Genomic DNA, 24,593 nt, shown 5'->3' with positions numbered 1-24,593 from the left:
GGGAATTTTTGATCAAATTATCCGTAGTAGCAATATTAATAATGTTGTGTTTATTCTGCGTAGTGCACTTAAAATAATTATGACCATATCTAGGAATTGATATGATGGAAATTTTCCGATTGTTTGCTTGGTGCTTTGATAAACTGAACGCATATACATGGTATTATTTGTGATGTTATGAGCCAGGGAAAAAAATAACTACCCTACCCAGCATGCAACAGGAGTGACGAGCATGCGGTTGTGTCGCCATGAGGGCATCTTGTACGTTGTGATATGCACGCTCTGAAAGCAAACGTTAAGAACTCAGCCAACACTCCTCGTCTGCATTATTCATAAATAGACAGACAACACATATACTCCGCTGCTTCACAGGCCGCTGGATGTAGCCGGCAAAGTATTCCCATGCTAGCTAGCCGGTCTAGCAAGCACGCGCCATTCAGTCCAAAACGGCCCGATCTATCCACATTCAGAATTGTCTGGCGGTCTTAAGTGATCCCGGAGTGACCACGCTGTAAGCCAGCCATGAAATTTGCAGAATTGTCCGGTATTTTTGCCAAATGTTCCATCTTTACCAAGAGCCCCTCCACGCCGAAGTACATCCGGGAGATGCCTTCTTGTTAAGAAAAGGCGTTAACAAAATAAAAGCATGTAAACAACATACGCAAATGTGCGATAAAATAATTGTCGGCGTTAATAGATTGATGAGTTAACGCGTAATTAACGCATTAATTTGCCCACCCCTAATATATATATATATATATATATATATATATATATATATATATATATATATATATATGTATATGTATGTGTATATATATGTATGTATATATATATATATATATATATATATATATATATATATATATATATATATATATATGTGTGTGTGTATATATATATTGTGGAGCATCACAATGCCCCGGAACAGGTGAGACCAGGCAGTGGGCCAGCCATCACAATGACAGCATGCACCAGGCAGTCAAACTACACCAACCTCTGAGTGTGGTCATTGAAGGCAAGTACATCCCTAACTCCATTCTCAATCAGGTTGATGTGTGGCCACGTGCCCCAAGGCAGCTGTGTCAGGTTGGCAATCACTGTTTGCTTAAAAAGGACCTCAGTGTTTAACTCATTGTGCGGCTGGCTCGGAGTGGCTCCCTGCTGGGAAACGGCTGCGTCCATCGGGCGGTAAGTGTGTTGCTCAACTGAATTGTAGTTTATAGATTAGTCTGCTAAAGGTGTAATATGTTTGATTCATGGAATGCTGTGATTTATTTGAACCTTGTGCTGTTGTATCCAATAATGAATGAGGCTAAAAAGAACAACAAACGAACCCGTCTAATTGTGGACAAACTCTACATCGAAGGTACTCTTTTTAGAAATGCGAGATTTACATACTGGTTTAGGGGCGGTGTTGATATAATCCAAACGGACTGAAAAGAACATATTGCAACCGCACCAAAACAATGGCACGAGATGATTACGTCATTCTTACACAAGTAGTCATGGAAACGTTTAACACCACCAGAAACCTCGATGAAGTTATTTCAGGTACATTTTTCTTAATTTCTGTCCAAACGTTTTTTGAGTGGATTTATTACTGGCCTGGTTCTGTTTTTTTTTTTTTTTCATTTTTATACCACTACTTGATTGATTGGTGATATTTGTTTAGTATTTTTGTTGTTTTTGTTATCGCCTAATTTTTTTCTCTTCTACTGTTTTACTTTTTAGCTTTCTCCTCCTATGATTCTGTTTCCCTTATTTATTTTTTCTCTAAATTATTTTACTTTCTTTAAGCATTTTTGTTTTGCTATTTAAATTACATTTTGTGGTAAAGAGCAATGGGAGGGTAGGGGGAGTACTTGGGAGTAGATTTTTCTTCATGTGCCCCCCGATCTGATATGAGTTTGACACCCCTGATCCAAACTATCTTTCTACTGATATTGCTTTTCTACAGGAAACCCATTTGAAAACTGAACATTTAAAATATCTGAAAAAAGGATGGGTTGGTGAGATAGTTGGTGTTGGACTGTCCTCCAAAAGATCTGGTGTTGCTATAATGTTTAACAAAAAGATGAGCTATATTATAAATAGTATATTTTGATCCAGAAGGTAGATATATGATTAATTGCCATATAGATAATAACAAAATCACACTGGTAAACTTATATGCACCCAATGATGATAAATCTTCTTTCTTTGGTGACATGGAACTCAAATTGGCAGATTGTTGATTTGATATAATTATTATGGGGTGAGCTCTAAATTTAACAATTAATCCAAATATTGATAAAACTGGTACGATTGTTAAACCCAAGAAATCAGTTTTTTCTCTTCTGAAATTAATGCAAACTCTTAGCCTAGTGGATATTTGGAGAACCTTAAATCCATATGAGAAGGATTTCACTTTTTATTCAAACAGACATCAGTCATTTTCAAGAATTTATATATTCTTTGTTCTTAAAGCAATTGTAGAAATTGTGCAGGCTAAAATTCACCCAATAATTATTTCTGATCATAGTCAAAATAAACAAACTTTCTTCCAGTCGCTTTCCAATTTTCAAACGAAAATTAATATTTCTTTATTAGAAAGTGAGGACAATAAATTACATATTTAAAGAATTTATTTAAGATTTTATTTAAAATAACCAGCATTCTGTTTCTGACTTCTCCACAATATGGGAAGCAGTTAAGTGTTGCGTAAGAGGAGAACTTATTAGGATTGCAAGCTGTAAGAATAAAAAACGTGTTGAAGAAAATGAATTATTGAATATAATCAAACAATTGCAGGACACATTGTCCAAACAGTATAATCAGGAAACATGGATCAAACTTTGTAAACAAAGAATGGAATATGAAAATATAATAAAGCAGAAGGTTGATTATAAAATTAATAGGGCAAAATTAAAGTTTCATGAATACGACGAGCAAGCTGGAAAGCTCCTTGCATTAATATAAATCATATATCTAATATTAAACTTTCAGATGGTAATATTTCTGTTGATCCCAAGGAAATCAATGAAACATTTAGAAAATTTTATACAAATCTATATAAACCCAAGAAAGATTGTGGCATAGTAGCTATGCAGTCATATTTAAACGCAATACAACTGCCATCCTTATCAGAGCATGACAAAAAAAAATCACTATACAATTAATGGGAATTCAAAAAGCTATAAATTCATTTGCAAAAAATAAATCTCCTGGCCCTGATGGCTACAATACAGAATTTTATCAAATATTCAGTGAAGCTTTGTCTCTTCTATTATTACAAATGTACAGATCTTCAATTAATAGTTTTCTCCAACCTTCAATTTTTCTCATCTCATTAATACATAAAAAGGGTAAAGACCCATTGATTTGCAGTAATTATCGTCCTTTATCCTTAGCCAATATGGACAATAAAATTTTGGCAAAAATCTTAGCCACACGATTATCAAATGTAATAGGAAAATTAATTCATACTGACCAAACTGGCTTAATGGTGGTCGACAATCATCAGACAATACAAGGAGATTGTTTAATGTTATTCACTATGCTAGAAGTCTCCCTTATCCTATAGCAGTATGTACTCTTGATGCGGAAAAGGCATTTCACCGCATAAACGGGCCATTTATTTTTTGCACATTATGTAAATTTGGATTTGGAGATAATTTTATACAATAGATTAAGATGCTTTATACAAGGCCCATGGCATCAGTCAAAACCAATACTCATATTTCAGAACCTTTTTTGTTAAAAGAGTAAAACAGGGATTTCCTGCCTCTGGATTAATATTTAATTTGGTTATTGAAGCCTTAGCTACAAAAATAAGAAGTGAATATAATATTCATGGTATAAAAATTGGCTCTAAGTATAATAATCTATCAATGTATTGTGACGACATAATTCTCTACCTGTCACATGTTAACTACTCTCTTCACTATGTCAATAATTTCATCACTGAATATGGCTGTTTATCATGGTATAAGGTAAATTGGGACAAATGTGAAATATTACCACTTAATAAACACTGCAAGGCATCACAAGTTCAGAACTCCAACATAAATGGAAAGAGACAGAAATCATATCTAGGCCTACATTTTACACCAAAACTTTATAAAAGCAGAGATCTAAATCTTAAACATTAAAAAAAACAAGATAGATTCCAAAATGGAACGCTGGTCACGTCTCCAAATATCACTTTGGGGTCGGGTGAACATAGTAAAAATGAGTATACTGCCAGCAGTTAATTATATACTGAAAATGATGCCTGTCCTAAATAATAAAAGTTGGTTTAAGAAAATACATACAATATCACATTTTATATGGTGTGGAAAGAAGGTTGTCTTGTACACAAGATAAAGGAGGCCTACAATTACCAAACTTCTTACATTATATCTCTTTTGGTTGTGAACAGGCAAGCCACTTGTTTCATTCTTCTGCAGATAAAGACTGTATCAACATAGAAAAACATATGTTAATGAATTTGGACGTTGATGTGTGGAGTGTATATTATATTTAAAAAAATAAAAATACATAACGAGTTGAGGCAGAGCACAATAGAAGCCACCTTTTAACATTCTAAAACTGTCAGAAAACACTAGGAATCAACACAATGACATCTGTAAATCAACCGCTTTGGTACAATCCTAATATCATTAATAAAACTGTGGTTAAATGGACAACATGGAAAGACAGAGGTATTACTAAACCTCATCATATTATTAATAACCCCCGGAAAGCACCAGGACCTGATGACTTTCCGGGCAAGGTGCTTAAGGTATGTGCAGACCAGCTGGTTGGGGTTCTCAGACATATTCAACATCTCACTTTTCCAGGCTGTGGTACCATCATGTTTTAAGACAGCCAAAATCATTCCTGGGCCTAAAAAATCCACAATCTCCTCCCTCAATGATTACCGCCCCGTTGCACTCACCCCCGTCATAATGAAGCGCTTCGAGTAGCTGGTAAATGAATACATTCTCTCCAGACTTCGACCCATACCAGTTCGCGAATCGCCCAAACCGCTCCACAGAGGACGCCATATCCTCTGCACTCCACCTGAAAACAACAAAATAAGCAATCACACTCCTTAATATAAACATCCCAATGACATTGCAAACTTGTATTCTTGGGACCTCCATCAATTTAGTAACGCGTCATCAAATAGTAAAAATGCATTTCTTTCAATATGCATATTAACAAAACAGGTAATATTAAAAAAAAAAAAAAATGGATAGATGTTGATAGTCCAACTCAGACTGACTGGTATACACAAGCTATGGAGATATCAGTATAAAAAAACTTCATTTAGTTTAGATAATGAGTCATATTGGAATATGGGATCCATTATTTAAATTTAATTATTTTCCATTATTAAATGAACCAAAATATGACATATCTTTGTGTAAAATTTTGGACACTGTGTTATCAAGGTTATAAGATGCGATGTATTTTTTTTTTTATTTTTATAATTTTTTGTATTAATGTTTTTAATATCAATGAGGGATTTTTAATCACTGCTATTTTGAAATTGTTACTAATATTCATTTTTGTTTTACTACTTTTAGATTGAACAGTGTCATGTTTGTGTGTCCTCAATTGCTCTGTTTATTGCTATTCTGGGTGTTGCTGGGTCGGTTTTGGAATTGAATTGCATTATTATGTATTCTGTTGGATTGGTCAATTTATTTAAAAAAAAAAAGTCTCTGCTTTGTGTTCCAGGCAGTTTAGGGGACCTGATCAAGGCATGAAAAATGCTATCATTTTTGTTTCAATGGAAGCTCTAATCTGGAGAACTTTTTAATTTAACCTGCATTCAGAAAAGTTACTGAATAAACCAATGCTGCTGCGTCTGAACATAAACAGAACTGTCTCTGGGGGGGTTGGTTTGTGCCCGCACATCACTATATATATATATATATATATATATAAAATGTGTTTTTTTTTTGTTTTTTTGTTTTTTTCTTCATGCACTAATTGACTAAAAGAGTGCGCACTTGCCGCACGCTCACCCGACACTGTAGCTCGAGCGCAATGATCTCACTTTATCGATGGGGAAAATACATTTTTAGACAATAGGATTTGCCTGAGTGGCTAGGAGACCCTGAAATTAACAAGCAGTAGAAAATAGATTTAGAAAGGACATAAAAAAACTTGTGACTTCTTGCAGGCTGGATTTTGGACAATGGTGGGCCATGCTAAACTTAAGCGCAGCCAGGTATTTTTTTTTTTTTTTTCATACTTTTATTGTAATATTTTCAGAATGTTTGTTCTATTTTTGGCCAAAGTAAGACAAAGAAAACAATATGAAGTTGTCTATTTTTTTTAGTTTTAATGCCATGATTTTAATAGTCCGGCCTGCGTGTGCGCAGATTTCCCTCCACATGGCCCCTGAGCTAAAATGAGTTGGACACCCCTGATGTACAGTATATGTAACAGCTGCAGCAAAAAAAAGGCACCATAAAATAGATAAAAGATCCAGCAGAAAATAGACATTACAAACATAGAGAAATACCTAACATACAAGCGGTTGGACAAATAAAATAAAAACTTGACATATTGGATGCTGGTGGTCCGTATTCGGCCCGCGGGCTGTAGTTTGGGGACCCCTGGTTAAAAATAAGTCTCTACAACAAAAAATGGACTATGTACATACTCATAGTCTTTACAATATTATTAGTTTGTTTAGCACGTGAAATACAAATAGCATTTTAAAAATCTATTAGTGGAATAAAGTTAAAAGTACCAAAGACATGCACCTGGGGATAGGTTGATTGGCAGCACTAAATTGGCCCTAGCGTGTGAATGTTGTCTGTCTATCTGTGTTGGCCCTGCGATGAGGTGGCGACTTGTCCAGGGTGTACTCTGCCTTCCGCCCGATTGTAGCTGAGATAGGCACCACCGTCCCCCGAAACCTCAAAGGGAATAAGCGGTAGAAAATGGATGGAAGTACCAATGATTGTCACACACACTAAGTGTGGCGAAATAATTCTCTGCATTTAAGCCATCACCCTTGATCACCCCCTGGGAGGTGTAGGGAACAGTGAGCAGCAGCGGTGGCCACGCCCGGGAATCATTTTTGGTGATTGAAGCCCCAATTCCAACCCTTGATGCTGAGTGCAAGCAGGGAGGTAATGGGTCCCATTTTTAGTCTTTGGTATGACTTGGCCGGGGTTTGAACTCACGACCTTCCGATTTCAGGGCGGACACTCTAACCACTAGGCCACTGAGTAGGTCCAAGAAATTCTGTGGCGGTCGGATGGCGTCACAACAATATTTAGCGTGTTCCCGGAAATGCAGAAACCCAAGAGAGGTAGCTTGGAATTAAAAAAATATTTAATCAAGGGACCAAAAATAGGCAAAAAATATGATTGCCGATTGGGGTTGAACCATACGAGAGGCTACGCAGACCGAAACTAAAAACTCAGACTACGAAACGACGTTCACAAGCACGGCAGAGACTTAACGCACAGAAGTGCGGCAGTAAAAGTGTCCACGTTAAACATTCACAAAGTCCAATAAGGTTTTGCAACAGAGGCTTGACTCAGATGGCCGCAATAATACAACAAAATGTCTGCGCTGAGCAGACACTCAGAGGCGGGAGTGAAGCCGCTTGCAGGAACACCCCAAACAAAACAGGAAGAACAGCCACAACAAGAACGATAAAAAATGACTGAGACCGAAAACACCCACAAACTCAAAACAAGGAATTATATTATGTGACAGATGATGACACAATATTACTTTAACCCTGACTACATTGATAGTAGCTAAAAACCATCAACGTAAGTCATTCATATTATTCAATTACACGAAGGACAAGCGGTAGAAAATGGATGGATAACTATAACATGATATGCAAGTAAAACATACATGTATTTATATCATGCGTAAATAAAGAATGTATCCCTAACTTATCAGTTATACTTAAAAACGATTTCTGATAAAGTTTAAGTGAACTTATACCCATCCATTTCCTACCGCTTATTCCCTTAGGCTCCAGCGCCCCCTGTGACTCCGATCTCATCTACAATCGAGCGGAAGGCCGCGTAAACCCTGGACAAGTCGCCACCTCATCGCACTTAACTTATGAAAGAAAAATTAGATAAGTTAGTACTTTATTGATTTCTTCAGGAGAGTTCCTACAGGAAAATTTAAAATGAAAAGAAAATTTAATTAAAATGTTAGCATTTAAGAGAAGGAGAGGCTGTTCGATACACATCATTTTGTAATTGAATGTCATAACATTGAGCTGTTTAATTATAGAATTTTTTTTTTTACTATATAATATAGCTAAAACTACACAAGTACATAAGTCATATCCTAAACATTTCTATATTTACATGTGCTCACATGCGTTTTTCATGTGGTATTTGTAGTATTGGTAAAACCAACTGTTTTAATGTTAGTAGTAATATCATCTTTGTTTTTAGTATTTAAAAAGCAGGACAGTGTTTAGAAGTTAAACACTTTTTTTTTTTTTTTTTTGGTTAATTACACCTTTTTAATAGTCCATTCTGATGTATTCAAATAAGGGATATACTGTAAATGTCTGTTTTTCCCTCTTCTGCAGGAGCACCTAGAAGCTCCGCTGTGAGCACCGCGCCCACTCTCCGCCGCAGGCAATCAGTAATCAACGCACCTGGTTTTAATGAGGGACTACAGGATGAAGAGCCTCTTCGTCGGAACGTAGCTCTGTTCGCAGTAATCTTCACCTCTCTGATCTCATTCGTTTGCTTGTTCCCTCGTGCCTTTTTCATGATCCCATTTTTGTCTCTTTGTTTTCCCCACAGTCACTCGTGTCTCAGCTTTCGTTGTGCGCCTCTGCTGTTGCCTTTCCCTCCTCGATCCTTGAACCCTGTTTTGGACTTCTGGACTTCTCTCTCCTGCCTACGACCACGCTCAGACCTCGGACCTCTTGGCGTCTTCCCCTCGGACTTGGACGCTGTACTTCCAACACGCACTTCAACAAACGTTACGGTATTTACATACGGTTAATTTCCACACGTAGTTTTCCATTCAAACGCATGGTGGCATACACACTCCATACAATCAACAAGCACTCAATAAATCTGTTGAGCTTGATCCATTGTCGTGCCGTCTCCTTCCCCAGTCCTTACATAACAGTAAATACTTTGTAGCAGTTAAAAGATGAACCTTTACCATACTGAACAGTTGCAGACTCCCGATAGAATTAAACAAATGTTATTGTCAAGGACATGTGATCGGAAACTTGTGACTGTGTTTACAAGGATAAAAAAGGTCATTATATAAAAAAAGTTGAACTATAGGTCACCTTCCAAAGAGACAATGAGCTTAAATGTGTGTGATAATCATTGGTACTTTAACTTTAAATTTATAGCTAAAATACCAAACGATAATAAAAGTTACAATTTAAGATAGTCCAGTGCCGCATTACTTCATGTGTGTGAATTGCCTTGTGGGTGATAGGTCATAGGCGGATAAATTAATACAAAACTCTGGGCTTTCTTTGGAGAGATAAATCTATTAACTCCATCCGAATACCTACTTTAAGTGCGGCTTTATTCAATTACAATACTACTTTAAGAAGACCGGAATATGAAATTCAAATCAAACTAATGGATTTTAAGTAAAAAATAAACTGCAATATACTGTAATGCTATTAAAATAGAAACACTAGTTCATAAACTTAATTAGGACAAAAGTATACATAACTTTAAAGTAAGAAATTGTTTCATTTAACTTTTACGACGCGAGTAAACAGAAGTATTCTATTAAAATAGAAAAATAGCTCATAATGTCATGTTCACGTCTTGGACCTTGTCATGTTCACGTCTTGGACCTTGTCATATTCTGGTTTTGTTTCTGTTTTGTTATCACCCTGTGTTGTATTTGGCTCTCTTAGTTCCCGGTGGCACTTCCTGGTTTGTTTCTGTTGTCCTAGCAACGCATTTGTGTCACCTGCCTTCCGTGTGATCACGCACACCTGCCTCCTGATTTATCTCCTTATTTAAGACAGTCTTTGTTGGACATTCGCTCTCGGACTGTAGTTTGCTACATGCAACAAGTGACGTCGCATTTCCGCATTGTGGTAAACACCCTTTGTACGTGATTAGCTTCTATGCTATTTTGTTGGTTTGTCCCTAGCTTACACGCTAGCGCCTTCTGTTCCCTTTGTTCTTTCTAGCTCATGTGCTACTTCTATTGGTTTTTGTTTATAGTGCCATTGTGCAAGTCTTTTGGTCCTTAGTCTGTTTTGTAGTGTTAATAAATCATTATCCTTACCCTCACGCTGTGTTCCATTCTCCGCTGCACCCACGAGAGAACAACTCTTCACCACGATGCCAGTTAGGCGTTACAGTACAGTTCGAGCACATTGACGTTCTCTAGCAGCCAAATTACAGGCTTTTGATGTGTGTACGGGGCAGATAGCCCAAGCAATGCAGACAGGGACTTTTCGCCACACGCCAGAGTGGATCCGGGAGCCCGGACGTCTTCAGGCTTCACCCGACGCCTCTTGGCTCGTTGCAGTCCTGGCTCGCTCGCGTCAGCGAGAGCGGAAGTCATGGAGGAAGACAGCAAAAGCAGCAAATGAAATATTTGACTTACAGTTGTGTGGATGTCATGATCGATGACGTGCCTGCTGATGCCAGAAAAGCAGTAAAAATCAAATGTTTTCACTTGCTCCCAGTTGTGCACACATTACAATGTGGAATATGTCAACACTCTCCCAACCGCGCCACGCCGTTGGGAGTGGCCGTGCCAGAAACCTGAGGGTTCCCGGTTCGATCCCCACCTTCTACCAACCTCGTCACGTCTGTTGTGTCGTTGAACAAGACACTTCACCCTTGCTCCTGAAAGGGTCCTCGTTAGGGCCTTGCATGACAGCTCCCTCAGTGTGTGAATGTGGAAATAGTGTCAAAGCGCTTTGAAGGTAGAAAAGCGCTATACAAGTAACACACATCTTGTTTTTGGCGGTGTTTTCCTCATCCCGCGAGGAAAGTCACCTGATTGGCTGTCCTTCATAACTAGCTTCAAACCCTCTTTCAATGTAAGCCGTTGAAGTGCTGTGATTGGACATATTCCGAACTAGTCGTCCCACTCATCAACACGGTTAATTTAAATATGATTGGATTTTGTTACGGTAATTTTTCTCGTTTTTATGCGTTAACTAACATGTCTGTGCCTTTATTTTGATTATCATCTTACACTGCAAAATGTCAGTGTTCAAAAACAAGAAAAATTAAAAATTAGGGGTATTTTACTTGAACTTGGTAAAATAATCTGCCAATAGAACAATCAAATTTGGCTTGTAAGACTTTCCAAAACAAGTAAAATTAACTAAACGCAATGAACCCCAAAATACCTTAAAATAAGTATATTCTCACTAATTAAAAGTGCACTTTACTTGATAGAGAAAAAAATTCTCTTTTTTTTTTTTCTATGTTGAAAAATGTTTTTAAATTAAGTAAATTCTAGTCCCATTATCTTGACATGATATACAGGTGCTGGTCATATTATTAGAATATCATGAAAACGTTCATTTATTTCATTAATTCCATTTAGAAAGTCAAAGTTGTAGAATTTATACATTCATTCCAAACAGACTGATACATTTCAAGTGTTTTTTGCCAAAAAGGAGATGCTTATAGCTGACAACCAATGAAAACCCTAAATTGAACATCTCAGAAAATTAGAATATTGTGAAAAGGTCAGATATTGAAGACACCTGGTGCCACACTCAAATTAGCTAACTAACTTAAAACACCTGGAAAAGCCTTTAAATGGTCTCTCGTTTTGATTCTGTATGACACACAATCATGGGGAAGACTGCTGACTTGACAACTGTCCAAAAGATGACCATTGATACTTTAAAGGAGGGCAAGACACAAAAGGTCATTGCCAAAGAGGTTGGATTTTCCCATAACTCTGTGTCCAAGCACATTAATAGGTGAAGGGAAGACAAAGATGTGGTAGAAAAAAGTGTACAAGCAAGAGGGATAACCGCGCCCTGGAGAGGATTGTCAAATAAAACCGATTCAAAAATGTGGGGGAGATCCACAAAGAGTGGACTGCAGCTGGAGTCAGTGCTTCAAGAACCACCACACACAGACGTATGCAAGATATGGGCTTCAGCTGTCGCATTCCTTGTGTAAAGCCACTCCTGAATAAGAGACAACGTCAAAAGCGTCTCGCCTGTGCTCAAGACAAAAAGGATTGGACTGCTGCTGAGTGGTCCAAAGTTATGTTTTTCAGATGAAAGTCAATTTTGTGTCTCCTTTGGAAATCAAGGTCCCAGAGTCTGGAGGAAGACAGGAGAGGCACAGAATCCACGTTGCCTGAAGTCCAGTGTCAAATTTCCACAATGGGTAATGGTCTGGGGTGCCATGTCATCTGCTGGTGTTGGTCCACTGTGTTTCCTGAGGTCTAGGGTCAATGCAGCAGTCTACCAGGAAGTTTTAAAACACTTTATGCTGCCTGCCGCGGACCAATTTTTTGGAGGTGAAGATTTCATGTTCCAACATGACTTGGCACCTGCACACAGTGCCAAATCTACCAGTACCTGGTTTAAGGACCATGGTATCCCTGTTCTTGATTGTTCTGCAGACTCACCTGACCTTAACCCCATAGAAAACCTATGGGGTATTGTGAAGCGGAAGATGCGAGATGCCAGAGCCAACAATGCTGAAGGCCACTATTAAAGCAACCTGGGCTCTCATAACACCTGAGTGCAACAGACTGGTCGACTCTATGCCACGCCGTATTGCTGCAGCAATTCAGGCGAAAGGAGCTGCAACTAAGTATTGATTGCCGTACATGCTGAAACTTTCTATGTTCATACTTTTCAGTTGGCCCACATTTCTAAAAAATATTTTTTGGTACTAGTCGTAACTAATATTCTAATTTTCTGAGATACGGAATTTAGGATTTTCAGTAATTGTCAGTACTAATCATCAAAATTTAAAGAAATAAACATTTCAAATATATCACTATGTGTGTAATGAATTGATATAATATGTAAGTTTCACGTTCTGAATATAATTACTGAAATAAATCAAAATTTTCATGATATTCTAATATGAACAGCACCTGTACGCTCGGTATTACATTTCTTGAAACCAGCAAACTTATGTTAAAAACTAGTTTATTTTTCTTAAAGGGGAACATTATCACAATTTCAAAAGGGTTAAAAACAATAAAAATCAGTTCCCAGTGGCTTGTTTTATTTTTTGAAGTTTTTTTTCAAAATTTCACACCTCCCGGAATATCCCTAAAAACTGCTTTACAGTGCCTGATTTTCACCATCGCTATATCCACCCGTCCATTTCCCTGTGACGTCATACAGTGATGCCAATACAAACATGGCGGTTACCACAGGAAGATATAGCGACATTAGCTCGGATTCAGACTCTGATTTCAGCAGCTTAACCGATTCAACAGATTACGCATGTATTGAAACAGATGGTCGGAGTATGGAGGCAGATAGCAAAAACGAAATTGAAGAAATTGAAGCTATTCGGCCATAGCATGGGTGTACCTAATGAAGTGGCCCATAGCATGGCTGCCTTATTAGCATCGCCGGTAAAATGTGCAGATCAAACGATCAGGACTTTCGCATCTTGAGACACTGGAGCAACTTAAATCCGTCGATTGGTAAGTGTATGTTTCGCATTAAATGTGGGTATCTAGTTTCAATTGTACATACAGCTAGCGTAAATAGCATGTTAGCATCGATTAGCTGGCAGTCATGCCGTGAGCAAACATGTCTGATTAGCACATAAGTCAACAACATCAACAAAACTCACCTTTGTGTTTTCGTTGACTTAATCGTTGCAAATGCATCTGCAGGTTATCCATACATCTCTGTGCCATGTCTGTCTTAGCATCGCCGGCAGATACTCTGGCAAATTCAATTGGGGTCTGGCGGCAGATTTTTTGCCAGTGGTGCAACTTGAATCCCTCCCTGTTAGTGTTGTTACACCCTCCGACAACACATCGACGAGGCATGATGTCTCCAAGGTTCCAAAAAATAGTCGAAAAAACGGAAAATAACAGAGCTGAGACCCGGTGTTTGTGAAAATGAAAATGGCGGGTGTGTTACCTCGGTGACGTCACGTTCTGACGTCATCGCTAAAAGACCGATAAACAGAAAGGCGTTTGATTTGCCAAAATTCACCGATTTAGACTGAGGAAAATCGATTAAAAAAATACATGGTCTTTTTTCTGCAACATCAAGGTATATATTGACGCTTGCATGGGTTTGGTGATAATGTTCCCCTTTAATGGAAAGGCAACAAGGCAACTGCTTGTTACTCTCGGGGTCTACTAGCCGCTCAGGCAAATCGTATAGTCTAAAAATGCATTTTTCCATTGTTAACATGACATCTTTCCAACTGCGTGCTCTTTCAGTCATTAGTGCGCAAGGAGTATATATATATACATATATATATATATATATATATATATATAATTACAGCCCGGCCCCTGGCCAAATTTGTTTTAATTGTAATTCTGAAGAAATTATTGGAATGTGCATGAACTATTTCTGTTCAAAATTGTTTGAAATGTCACATATTAAATGTTTGAATATTAACTGTCAGTTTGCTGTACTGTGCCAACTGTCTTACTATATGAGTACGTATGTTCTATTTTTTCATTGAAAATAAAACAGCAAAGTCCATTTGGCTGTCATCTGTTTCAATAATGAGACACAATTGTGTAAAAGTCATGATTTTTTATTTTACGCTTGAAATACGAAATTTTTGCTTTGAAAAAGCAGTTTTATACTTGTGAGTGTTGATGACACAGCTTTGCAACAGTTGATATTCTAATTTCAATCATGTTTTACTCAAAATAGGTCATAAAATCTCAGCAGCAAGCTGTAATATCTTACTGAGATCATTTAGGACCAAAACCCTAAAATAAGTAAAAGACACTAATATAAAACCTGTATTTTGAGAAGAATTATCTTATCAGATAGAAAAAAAGCAAATATCACCTTTATTTGAGATATTTAATCTTACTTAGATTTCAGTTTTTGCAATGTATTTGACCTACTACAATGTAAAAAAATAAAATAAACATTTTCCAGCACAGGAGGGGCACGGCTGACTTTTTGGGCCAGGACTGATCATTAATTAAATTATTCACATGACGACGCGTGTGTCTCCTTGACATGGAGTGGACAAGTCCCCAGTCTGGATGGGAAAATATAAATAAGAAAAACAAACAAAACTTCAAGCAACACAGGTAGAATATGACTCTTAATGATTTGATTAGTTTTGCACTGAAATGGAATTTGAATTGAATTACTGGATGTTGGACTTGATGATGATTTTGCTTCTTCTTCCTCTTTGCCTGACAACTTCCACATGTCAAGACTTTCATCCTTTCCTTTGTTTTTTTCGACTAAACTAAATGACTGAACATTTTATTTTTGCAAGCAATTTATTTGGCATGGATATGATGAAAAAAGGCAAAACATTGGAAACACACTGATTAGCAATACATATATTTGATGGTTATGAATATAATATTAGTCACTGTGTATGCTATTCAATGATTTTGTATGTGTATACTATTAAAGCTTTGTATTTTCTTCAAGTTGTGTCTTTAGAGGTCGCCATGTGGTCACCAGGGTCACTTTGGGGTTCCAATGTAACTTTGTCTATAAAGTTTTTGTCGTCTTCTCCTGGCTTCTGTGTTTGATTCTTCTCCATCTTTCCCACTGGAACTAAAGATTGTTACGGTTTACTCGTTGACATCTTGTTTAAATGTCAGCCTGCTTACCCTTTGTCTTCTGCACTTTCGTTGCTGTGACTGTACTTTTCATTTTCTTTGTAGCGTTCGGACCAAACGCTACGTTACCCGCTGCATCAGTCCAGTAGGATGTCACGCCCAAGTCGGGCGTTCCCTCGGTCACTTCCAGCTAAGAGCAGACACGTAATAAAAATACCTTATAAGAATGTATGAAAAAAAACAAAAAAAAAAACACTTCCTCTACTTCTCCTATGGACCAGTGACATAAAACTTACCACCAAAACCCAGAAAGAAGATTTTCAAATGTATTTAACGACATTTCCCTCATTCAATCTTTACATAAGAAAATGGCGTGCAACAATTGTATTAGTCAGCAAGACATAAATCAACAAATATGAACAATAGTTATTGATAATGTAGCATTGCTAGGGAACACTTCCGTGTGCACCGACACTAGGCACTGATGGCTTTTTTTTTTTCGGTCCACATGCGGCTCTCTAGTGCTGTCCTAGTGGCTCCAATTAGCATTTTCAAAAAAGGATTGAAAATGGAAAAAGATGGGGAAAACATTTTTTTTTGGCTTTAGTAAGTTTTTTGTTTGAGGACAAACATGACACAAACCTTCCCAATTGCTATAGAGCCCACTGTTCAATATGATTGTGTGTATGCTTGACTGATGACAGTATTTGGTGAACATATTGTGTCCTACTAATTTCGGCGGTTCTTGAACTCACCATAGTGTGAACTGTGACGCAACAGTTTGTTTACAAGTAAAATATTCCACTCCTTTATCTCATTTTGTCCACAAAAAGTTTCAAGGTGGACTTTGTTGATGTTATTTACTTGTTGGAGTGTTAATCAGGCATATTTGGTCAGTGCATGACTGCAAGTTAGTCATTGCTAACATGCTATTTAGGCTAGCTGTATGTACATATTGCATCATTATGCCTCATTTGTAGGTATATTTCCTTTACTTTCATCCTCTTTGTATATAATTTAGTTTTGCATGTCTCGCGACACATTACCTGTATGTAATATTGGTTGCTTTTCATATAGTTGTTTGTGTACCATGTTGTTCCAGACCACAGCAAACATTATTTGCCAAAGATTGTAATAAATCGATTAAAAGAAAAAAGCCTGCCGTTTCCTTTAATTTGGACTCACAGATCTATACCTTTGGTCCTTAAAAGCCAGTAATTTCCTGGAGTTATCTCACGTTCTGAGTAATATCTGATTTACTAATTGTTTCTAATGTTGTAAAAATGTGTAGAATAAATATTCCATTTCAACATTTCTGTCAACAAAGATTTGCTTCAGCCTGCGACACATAGTCATTTTGATAGTAGGCTAATATAGTTAATATAGACGCTTACATTATGTGTAGCCTTCATTATAACACTTATTATACGTTTTATTTTTTTGCAGCTCCAGACAGATTCGTTTTTTTGTATTTTTGATCCAATATGGCTCTTTCAACGTTTTGGGTACCAGACCCCTGGTCTAGTTACTTCCATCTACCTCAGTGTCATTGTGGAATTTTATTGCCCATCTCTAGCCTAAAGAGAGAGGATAATAAAACAGCTGTTGTTGTGTTAGCATTGTTACAGTCAGTGCACAACATGTGAAAGGAGGGCGGATCCATCCATAATTTGATGGTTTCTTTGGCAAAGAAAGTATCAGTATATGATTGATACAGGATAGTAGTTTTTACTTTTGTTTAGGTATTGTGTAAAGTGGACTTTGTTTTGATCAAATAATTGTATGTAATAAAATAATATAACCAAATAGTTTAAATATTGTGTTGATATTGTTATTGATACTGCCAATTATAATTGTGATAATTGTCTTGCTGAAGAAGTTCAAGCTGCTGAAGTAAGTACTAAAATCATTGTACAATGTGCATGGTTGTTGTTGAGGGTGCAGGATGCAGAGAATGCAGGCACTTTGCAAACAGAGGGTCCCTTTTTTTAAGGTCGTAGTTTATCGATCGCAAAAACAAGACAAAGCAAGGCCAAGTAAGGAAAGGCAAAAACACAAGAAAGCACAACACCATCCCTGGAATAATGAACCAGCATTGCAAGAAAGGCGAACACTGGCAGATTAGGATAGGTGAGTAGAACACGCTTCATAAGCAGTAGTGAAATCACAGAAAGAAAGACCAAAAACAGGAAGTGGAACCATGATAAAAGCACGGGACAGGAATAAACACTAAACACAGGAAAAATAATGTTCAAAACAATCATTCTGGATCATGGCCAATAGTCTGACTTTGCACTTCCATCACAGTCTGGTTTGGCTGCAACAACAAACTCTCGTACAGTAGGGGGCGATTGTGGTCATTTCAGCATGTTAAGGTCTGTGGGAATGTAAATAGAAGAAAATAATGCTACATGCTACATGGAAGAGCTAGGATCTTTGAAGCTCTGGATCTAACCAATGACTATAATTTTCCATTGCTATTTGATGTTGTTGGTAATGTTTTAATGCAGGGGTCTCAAATATGCGGCCCGCGAGACGTTATTTTGCAGCCCGCACCTTGGTGTGAAAACTTAATGTTGGTGCAGCCCGCGGGTTGTATACGAATGGCTATCCACAGAATCTTTCTTGTATACGCTTGATTTATCTGAGAGACTCCTAATTTACAGTGCACCTACAGGAGTTTTCATTCTCTCGAAATTCACCCTGATAACTATACTAAGGGGCACCATGGTGGCAATGTCTTCAGTGTCCTCTACATCATGTTTTGGCTGCATATCAAACCAGCCACATATTGTATTTGGCTTCCATGGACCCAGCAAGTGACTGCAAGACATAGTTGATCAACAGCCACAAAGGCCACCCTGAGGGTGGCCGCATTAACAACTTTAACACTGTTACAAATATGTGCCACACTGTGAACCCACACCAAACAAGAATGACAAACACATTTTGGGAGAACATCCACACCATAACACAACATAAACACAACAGAACAAATACCCAGAATCCCATGCAGCCCCAACCCTTCCGGGCTACAATATACACCCTCGCGCCCCCCAAACCCTCCCCCTATTGTAGCGGTACGCCCGTGATATATTTGCCCGGGTAAACATCGGGTTAATCCTACGAGAGTGTCACCGAAAGTCTCTCGGTAGCATCGGTAAGTATGTTGTTAGGGCGGAATAGCCATTGATAGAAGGTGACACTTTGCACCAATTCCTGCATCCGGTGCCCCCCCCCCCCCCCCCCACCACCCACCAGTGAAGAGAATGTAAGACCCCTGATCTCAACAATTCAGAAAAAAACTGTAAAATAATGGTATTTTTCTGTGGAACTGTCAGCATTGTCACTTCATTCAAGGTGGTTGATCTTAATAATTTGGGAAAACTCTGTAGGATAAATGCATTTTTCTGCAGAACTGTTTGCATTGTCACTTTATTAAAGGTGGTTACTCTTAATAATTTAGAAAAAATCTGTAAAATTAAGATATTTCTCCACAAAACGTTTAATGAAAATTTCTGTAAATATGATGTTTTTGATCATTATTTGGTTTACAATGTTTTACTTTAAATTTTATGGTTTTCGTTTGGCAGCCTTAGCTGCCAGTATATGACCGTTTCTTTACAGAATTTTTTTTACAGTGTATCCTAACAACAAACTATAAAAAAAAAAAAATCAAATCATGCTTTAAATAGGAAAAGACAATCTTAGTAAAAAAGACAGACCAATTCTGATAGAAGTTCAAAAAGAACTAACACAACTAACAAAAGCAAGAAAGTAACACTGACAAACAATGGAACAAAGCCCCTTAACTTCAAATACTAAAAATCAATTAAATCTGCAACAAATATGAAACCAGCAATAAAGCATATGATCACCCTGGATAAATGGCAAAACATTAAATGGGCTGAAAGATTTATATTTGACATTTGACTCTTGGAATTGTTTTTACCATACCATACCGTACCAACTTTAGTTATAAAGTCCTTTAAAAACAACCACAGTTGAAAAACAAACGGCTACGTATAAGTAAATACACGATAAACAGATAAATACAGGCAAAGGACGGACTAAAATATATGATTTAAAACAGAGGTCAAATACACAGACATATTGTGTGTGTTTGAGGTAGTCCTTACCATGGCCCGATACCCCCTACTTGCTGGTGGTGAACCCACGTAGCAGCCAGCATCCTTTTCGTACAGTGCAAACCAATAAATCTTTTGGGCCAAATAGATTGCTGGCTTTTCTGTTTAAAAGCTGTGCAACGGAACTGACACCAGCATGATGTCTTATATTCCAGTCATCATCAGACCCCCACACTGTCCTAGCTCTGTAAAAGACGTAATTGATAACACCTCTGCCCCAAAAGCCTGGAGCTAAAGACAACAATAACTTTCCCCCTGTAGCCTTGACCTTGATAAATGTATGCCTTAAACAATGCAGTAATGAGGATGCAATTGTATTAAAGTTAAAGTACCAATGATTGTCACACATAACTAGGTGTGTCGAAATGTGTCCTCTGCATTTGACCCATCCCCTTATTCACCCTCTGGGAGGTGAGGGGTGCAGTGGGCAGCATTTGTGGTGATTTAACCCCCCATTCAAACCCTTGATGCTGAGTGCCAAACGGTATGCATGTTGCACTTTGTTTTTAAGCATCTGGAAGAGACTAAAGCTCATGGTCAAACATTATTTTATTGATTTTAGTTCATGTGCAACCTGCTTTTGGAAAAAAATGTAATTGAATTGACCCTGGGCTTCACGGTGGGAGAGGGGTTAGTGCGTCTGCCTCACAATACGAAGGTCCTGCAGTCCTGGGTTCAAATCCAGGCTCGGGTTCTTTCTGTGTGGAGTTTGCATGTTCTCCCCGTGAATGCGTGGGTTCCCTCCGGGTACTCCGGCTTCCTCCCACTTCCAAAGACATGCACCTGGGGATAGGTTGATTGGCAACACTAAATTGGCCCTAGTGTGTGAATGTGAGTGTGAATGTTGTCTGTCTATCTGTGTTGGCCCTGCGATGAGCTGGCGATTTGTCCAGGGTGTACCCCGCCTTCCGCCCCATTTGTAGCTGAGATAGGCGCCAGCGCCCCCCGCGACCCCGAAAGGGAATAAGCGGTAGAAAATGGATGGATGGATGGATGAATTGACCCTGATTAAATGTTTTTTATTATTTCATTAAAGGTGACCTATTATACGAAACCAAATTTTCTTACTTATTGGTACCTGTTTTTGTGTATTTGGGATCTGCACAAGACCCGGATATTTTAAATCAAACCATGGAGGCATCGAGGCAGTATTTTTAAAACAATCTTGCCTTCCTTCATACTTCCTCCAAACGACGCGAGTCCGCTATTGTAATCTCACAATGTATTAAGTTCCTTCTTTTTCTCTGTCCTCTTGTTGTAGGGCAGACTGGTACATCACAGATTCGTACATGCACATGTATCCTGCACTGTTGCCATTTCTGATACAAAGTAGGGTATATTTTGAAGTTATATTAGTCAGTAGATTTGATATGGAAAACACTAAAAACTATACCCTTGCTGACGAGGAGAGGACGCAGTCAGAGTGGAGGCACGTAAATAAGACTGCCCACAAAGTGGTTCATCTTGAAGAGAAGGTCAGAGAGCGGTTTAAAGATGTTCTCTAAACATCCATTTTCTACCGCTTGTCCCTTTCGGGGTCGAGTGGGTGCTGGAGCCTATCTCAGCTGCATTCAAGCAGAAGGCGGGGTACATCCTGGACAAGTCATCACCTCATCACAGGGCCAACACAGATAGACAGACAACATTCACACTGATTCACACACTAGGGCCAATTTAGTTTTGCCAATCAACATATCCCCATGTGCATGTCTTGGAGGTGCGAGGAAGCCGGAGTACCCGGAGGGAACCCACGCAGTCAGGGGGAGAACATGCAAACTCCACATAAATCTGTGCATACTTTTGACCAGAAAACCACCATTACATTTTATGTAGAAGATAAAGAAGTGTTTTAAATGTAGAAAAAAACAGAGCAAAAGAATGTAAGCAAAAGATGAACGTTCTCTGACTTGGACATTGCACTCAGTGTCAGCCCCTTAAAAGAATCTAGAGTCTTAGAAGTCTTTTGTTTGTGGAAAAATGACAAGAACTTAGAGAAGAATTGGTTGTGTTTGACGGTTTAAAGCAGGGGTCCCCAAACTACACCCCGCAGTAAAAAAAGAAAAAATGCTCCAGCAAATAATTTTGTTGATGGAGATGCTCATTTCTGCTGTACAGATTTACTTTACAGTGTGTGATAATTATCTTGTTGCCTAATTTGTATTTAACTTTATTAAATGTTTGGATATATTAGTGTTTGACGCTGAGGGGATAGAAAGAGGAAAAAGAAAAAAGACGACATAGGGGGAAAATTGTGGTGACAAGAGTGGGTCAACACACACACAACCAGATAGCCCGGCCCCCGACCAAATTCTTTAAACCCAATGTGGACCCTGAGTGTAAAGGTTTGGAGACCCTGGTTTAAAGTATAAGGGAGACTACCTACCGACCATTCTCCTTCTTCTCACACATTAACCACCACCAAACCAAGATTAGGATTATCATAACTTTGTTCTCTCTCGTTCTTGCTCTAAAAAAATATCCACAATCAGCTCACAAGTCTCCACAGAGTAAAGGTGAACCTAAAGACAATCTTGCTAAAAACTCTGATGTCCACCATAAACTTTATGTGATGTAATGTTTTCAGGAAAGTCCTGCTCCAATATATACAGAGTCAAGGGTCTAGAATACTTTTATTAAGTATTTGTTAATACATATTTACTGTATGTTATCTATTACAAGTTTTCACTTAAGTTGTGAAGTTTGTAAAGTTTCATTATAATTACAATTGTTTTATGCTTTGTACTTATGCAAAGTTTCTAAATAGTTTTATGTTGTGTTTAGCTTGGGAATAACAATGATTATTACGATGCACAATGGTCCCATAAAGCCAACCGGAACTTTGACCAACTAGCTAACATTCCCAGGTTCCACTGTTCCACACAGAAACCATTCGATAATGATAGGTGGATAACGTGTCTAGTCGAGTTGAGCTTACCCCCCCCCCCCCATACTTTGTGTGGCCTCACAATCACATTCTGAGGAGCAAAGTGACATTACAAATTGACAATCGCTTATAGGTGGCCGTTCAGATGATTCCTTCCATGTGAACATTTGTTTTCCTCAGCGACATCACAAGTAAAAAAAAAAAAAAAAAAGAATATTGAACAAATATTTTGTTGAGGGTTGGATTATGGTGTTCGGGGGTGGAGGTGGGGTCCTGTCCATGCTGGGGGTGTGATCCTCAGGATGTCCACAAAAAAATGAGTATTGAGGTGAAGAAAGTGTAAATGTTGACAAGGCGAAGGGGTGACAAAAAACACAGTTTGGGGTCTTTATGCAGTTGTTTTTATTAGTTTTACAGGAAGTAGGAAGCATTCCAAAAATGAACATAAACAATATGAGCAAAGTGTGATGAGTGATAGTGAAGGTGGAAGCCATCTTGACTTTGGACAGGAACACAGTGAAGGGAGGTTCACATGAACATCATGTTTACTTCATTTTCATTTAAAATTGGCAGACTTCTTCAAATGCATTCACTTGATATTTGTTGGTAAAAAATGTATCTCACTAAAGTGTTCACTATATGTTCATGTATGACATGAAGTCTGTTTTTTGTAATGAATAATGAGGGAAAAGTCAGCTTTGCAAACAACTTATGTTCTCTCACAGGAGTTGAGGAACTTATGTTGTATATGTCCTAGGAAGTGAGGGATGTATGTTCTAAATGTCTAAAAAGGTGAGGAACTTATTTTGTTGAATGCATCGTCCTAGAAAGTGAGGAATTTATACATTCCACATGTCCTAGAAAGTGAGGAACTCATGTTCTTGAATCCATCATCCTAGAGAGTGAAGTTTTCTCAATATCAAGGAACGCTAATATAAAATGTGGTGTGCAGAGAAGTTGTCATACTTTGGAGAAAATGAAGAAACATGAAGACGAGCTTCTATGTATTTTAATAGACCAATATAACAATGTCATAAGTCAAATATTCTAACCATCAGACCATTTTAAAATATTTCAATGCCTTTTTGAATTTGACGTTTAGTTCCAAGTCGTGGAAACTGTGCTGTCACTTCTTATGCCCCATTCGCACTGTCATGCAAGCACCACCATTGCCTGCTCGTAATTTGTATTTGTAGTCAGATTTCACCTAAGTTTGATAAGTTGTAATAAGATTTGGTGGCGATTATGACAAGATGGATGGCCCGTTCAAATGTATTAAGATGTGATTAGAGCGTCGATTTAATGCACGATTGAACGTTCTCTAACGTCAGTTAGGTTGTGTTGCTATTAGAAACAATGTCGATTGGAGACCTGCTATATAAAAGAGGCTGATGTATTGTCCTTGCTCATTTCGTTGAGGACATTCACCACAGCAGGAGCTCTTGATGAAGACAACATCATATTTAACATGCTATTCTATGCTTAATAATAATAATAATAATAATGATAATTATATGCTTACGTCACTGTTCTAGAGCAAGAAGAGGACTATCTACTAGACCAGCCACAAAGAAGGGCCAGAAGAGCAGTAGAGAGGCAGTTGGTAGTGCATTGAAGTGTATCAGCTCGTCAGATATGTCATGAAATTATGCGTTAACAGATTGACTATGCGTAACAGATTATATCGTAAAGCGGCGTGATGGAGCGTTTCATTTTTTTTTCATCTAGTAGATCATGTTTATTGTGGAAATTGTTTTAATCATCCCAAAAAATTTCTAGGTATGCGAAGGCAGCCGCACTTTATGTCAATGACAGATGCGCTCACCATCACAGCTCCACGTTTCACCCCTACT

At 38.0% G+C, this 24,593-nt stretch overlaps 1 protein-coding gene and 1 long non-coding RNA gene across 7 annotated transcripts in view; one reads left to right on the top strand and one right to left on the bottom strand.

Moving 5' to 3' along the window:
• Positions 1-1,068: 1,068 nt before the first annotated feature.
• On the top strand, positions 1,069-16,826 carry LOC133569635 (uncharacterized). Its single transcript, XR_009809840.1, has 4 exons — positions 1,069-1,191; positions 8,561-8,691; positions 8,781-12,471; positions 12,577-16,826. It is a non-coding gene; the product is annotated as an uncharacterized LOC133569635 (long non-coding RNA).
• myom1b (myomesin 1b) overlaps positions 15,399-24,593 on the bottom strand; it is a 57,641-nt gene continuing 48,446 nt past the window's right edge. For 5 of the 6 annotated variants that reach the window (XM_061922102.1, XM_061922105.1, XM_061922104.1 and 2 more), the window contains 2 exons: positions 15,760-15,898; positions 15,399-15,703 (listed from right to left, as the gene is read on the bottom strand). In XM_061922102.1, coding sequence (XP_061778086.1) covers positions 15,570-15,703; positions 15,760-15,898 — 273 coding nt within the window. In that variant the 3' untranslated portion in view covers positions 15,399-15,569. Of the gene's footprint in view, positions 15,704-15,759; positions 15,899-23,125 lie in introns of those variants that run through there. The other variant, XM_061922108.1, reaches the window with a different exon arrangement.

This window comes from Nerophis ophidion, linkage group LG15, assembly GCF_033978795.1.
Source record: "Nerophis ophidion isolate RoL-2023_Sa linkage group LG15, RoL_Noph_v1.0, whole genome shotgun sequence".
NCBI classification, from domain to species: Eukaryota; Metazoa; Chordata; class Actinopteri; order Syngnathiformes; family Syngnathidae; genus Nerophis; species Nerophis ophidion.
Note: the sequence above shows the minus strand (reverse complement) of the source record. Positions and strands in the feature narration are given on the sequence as shown.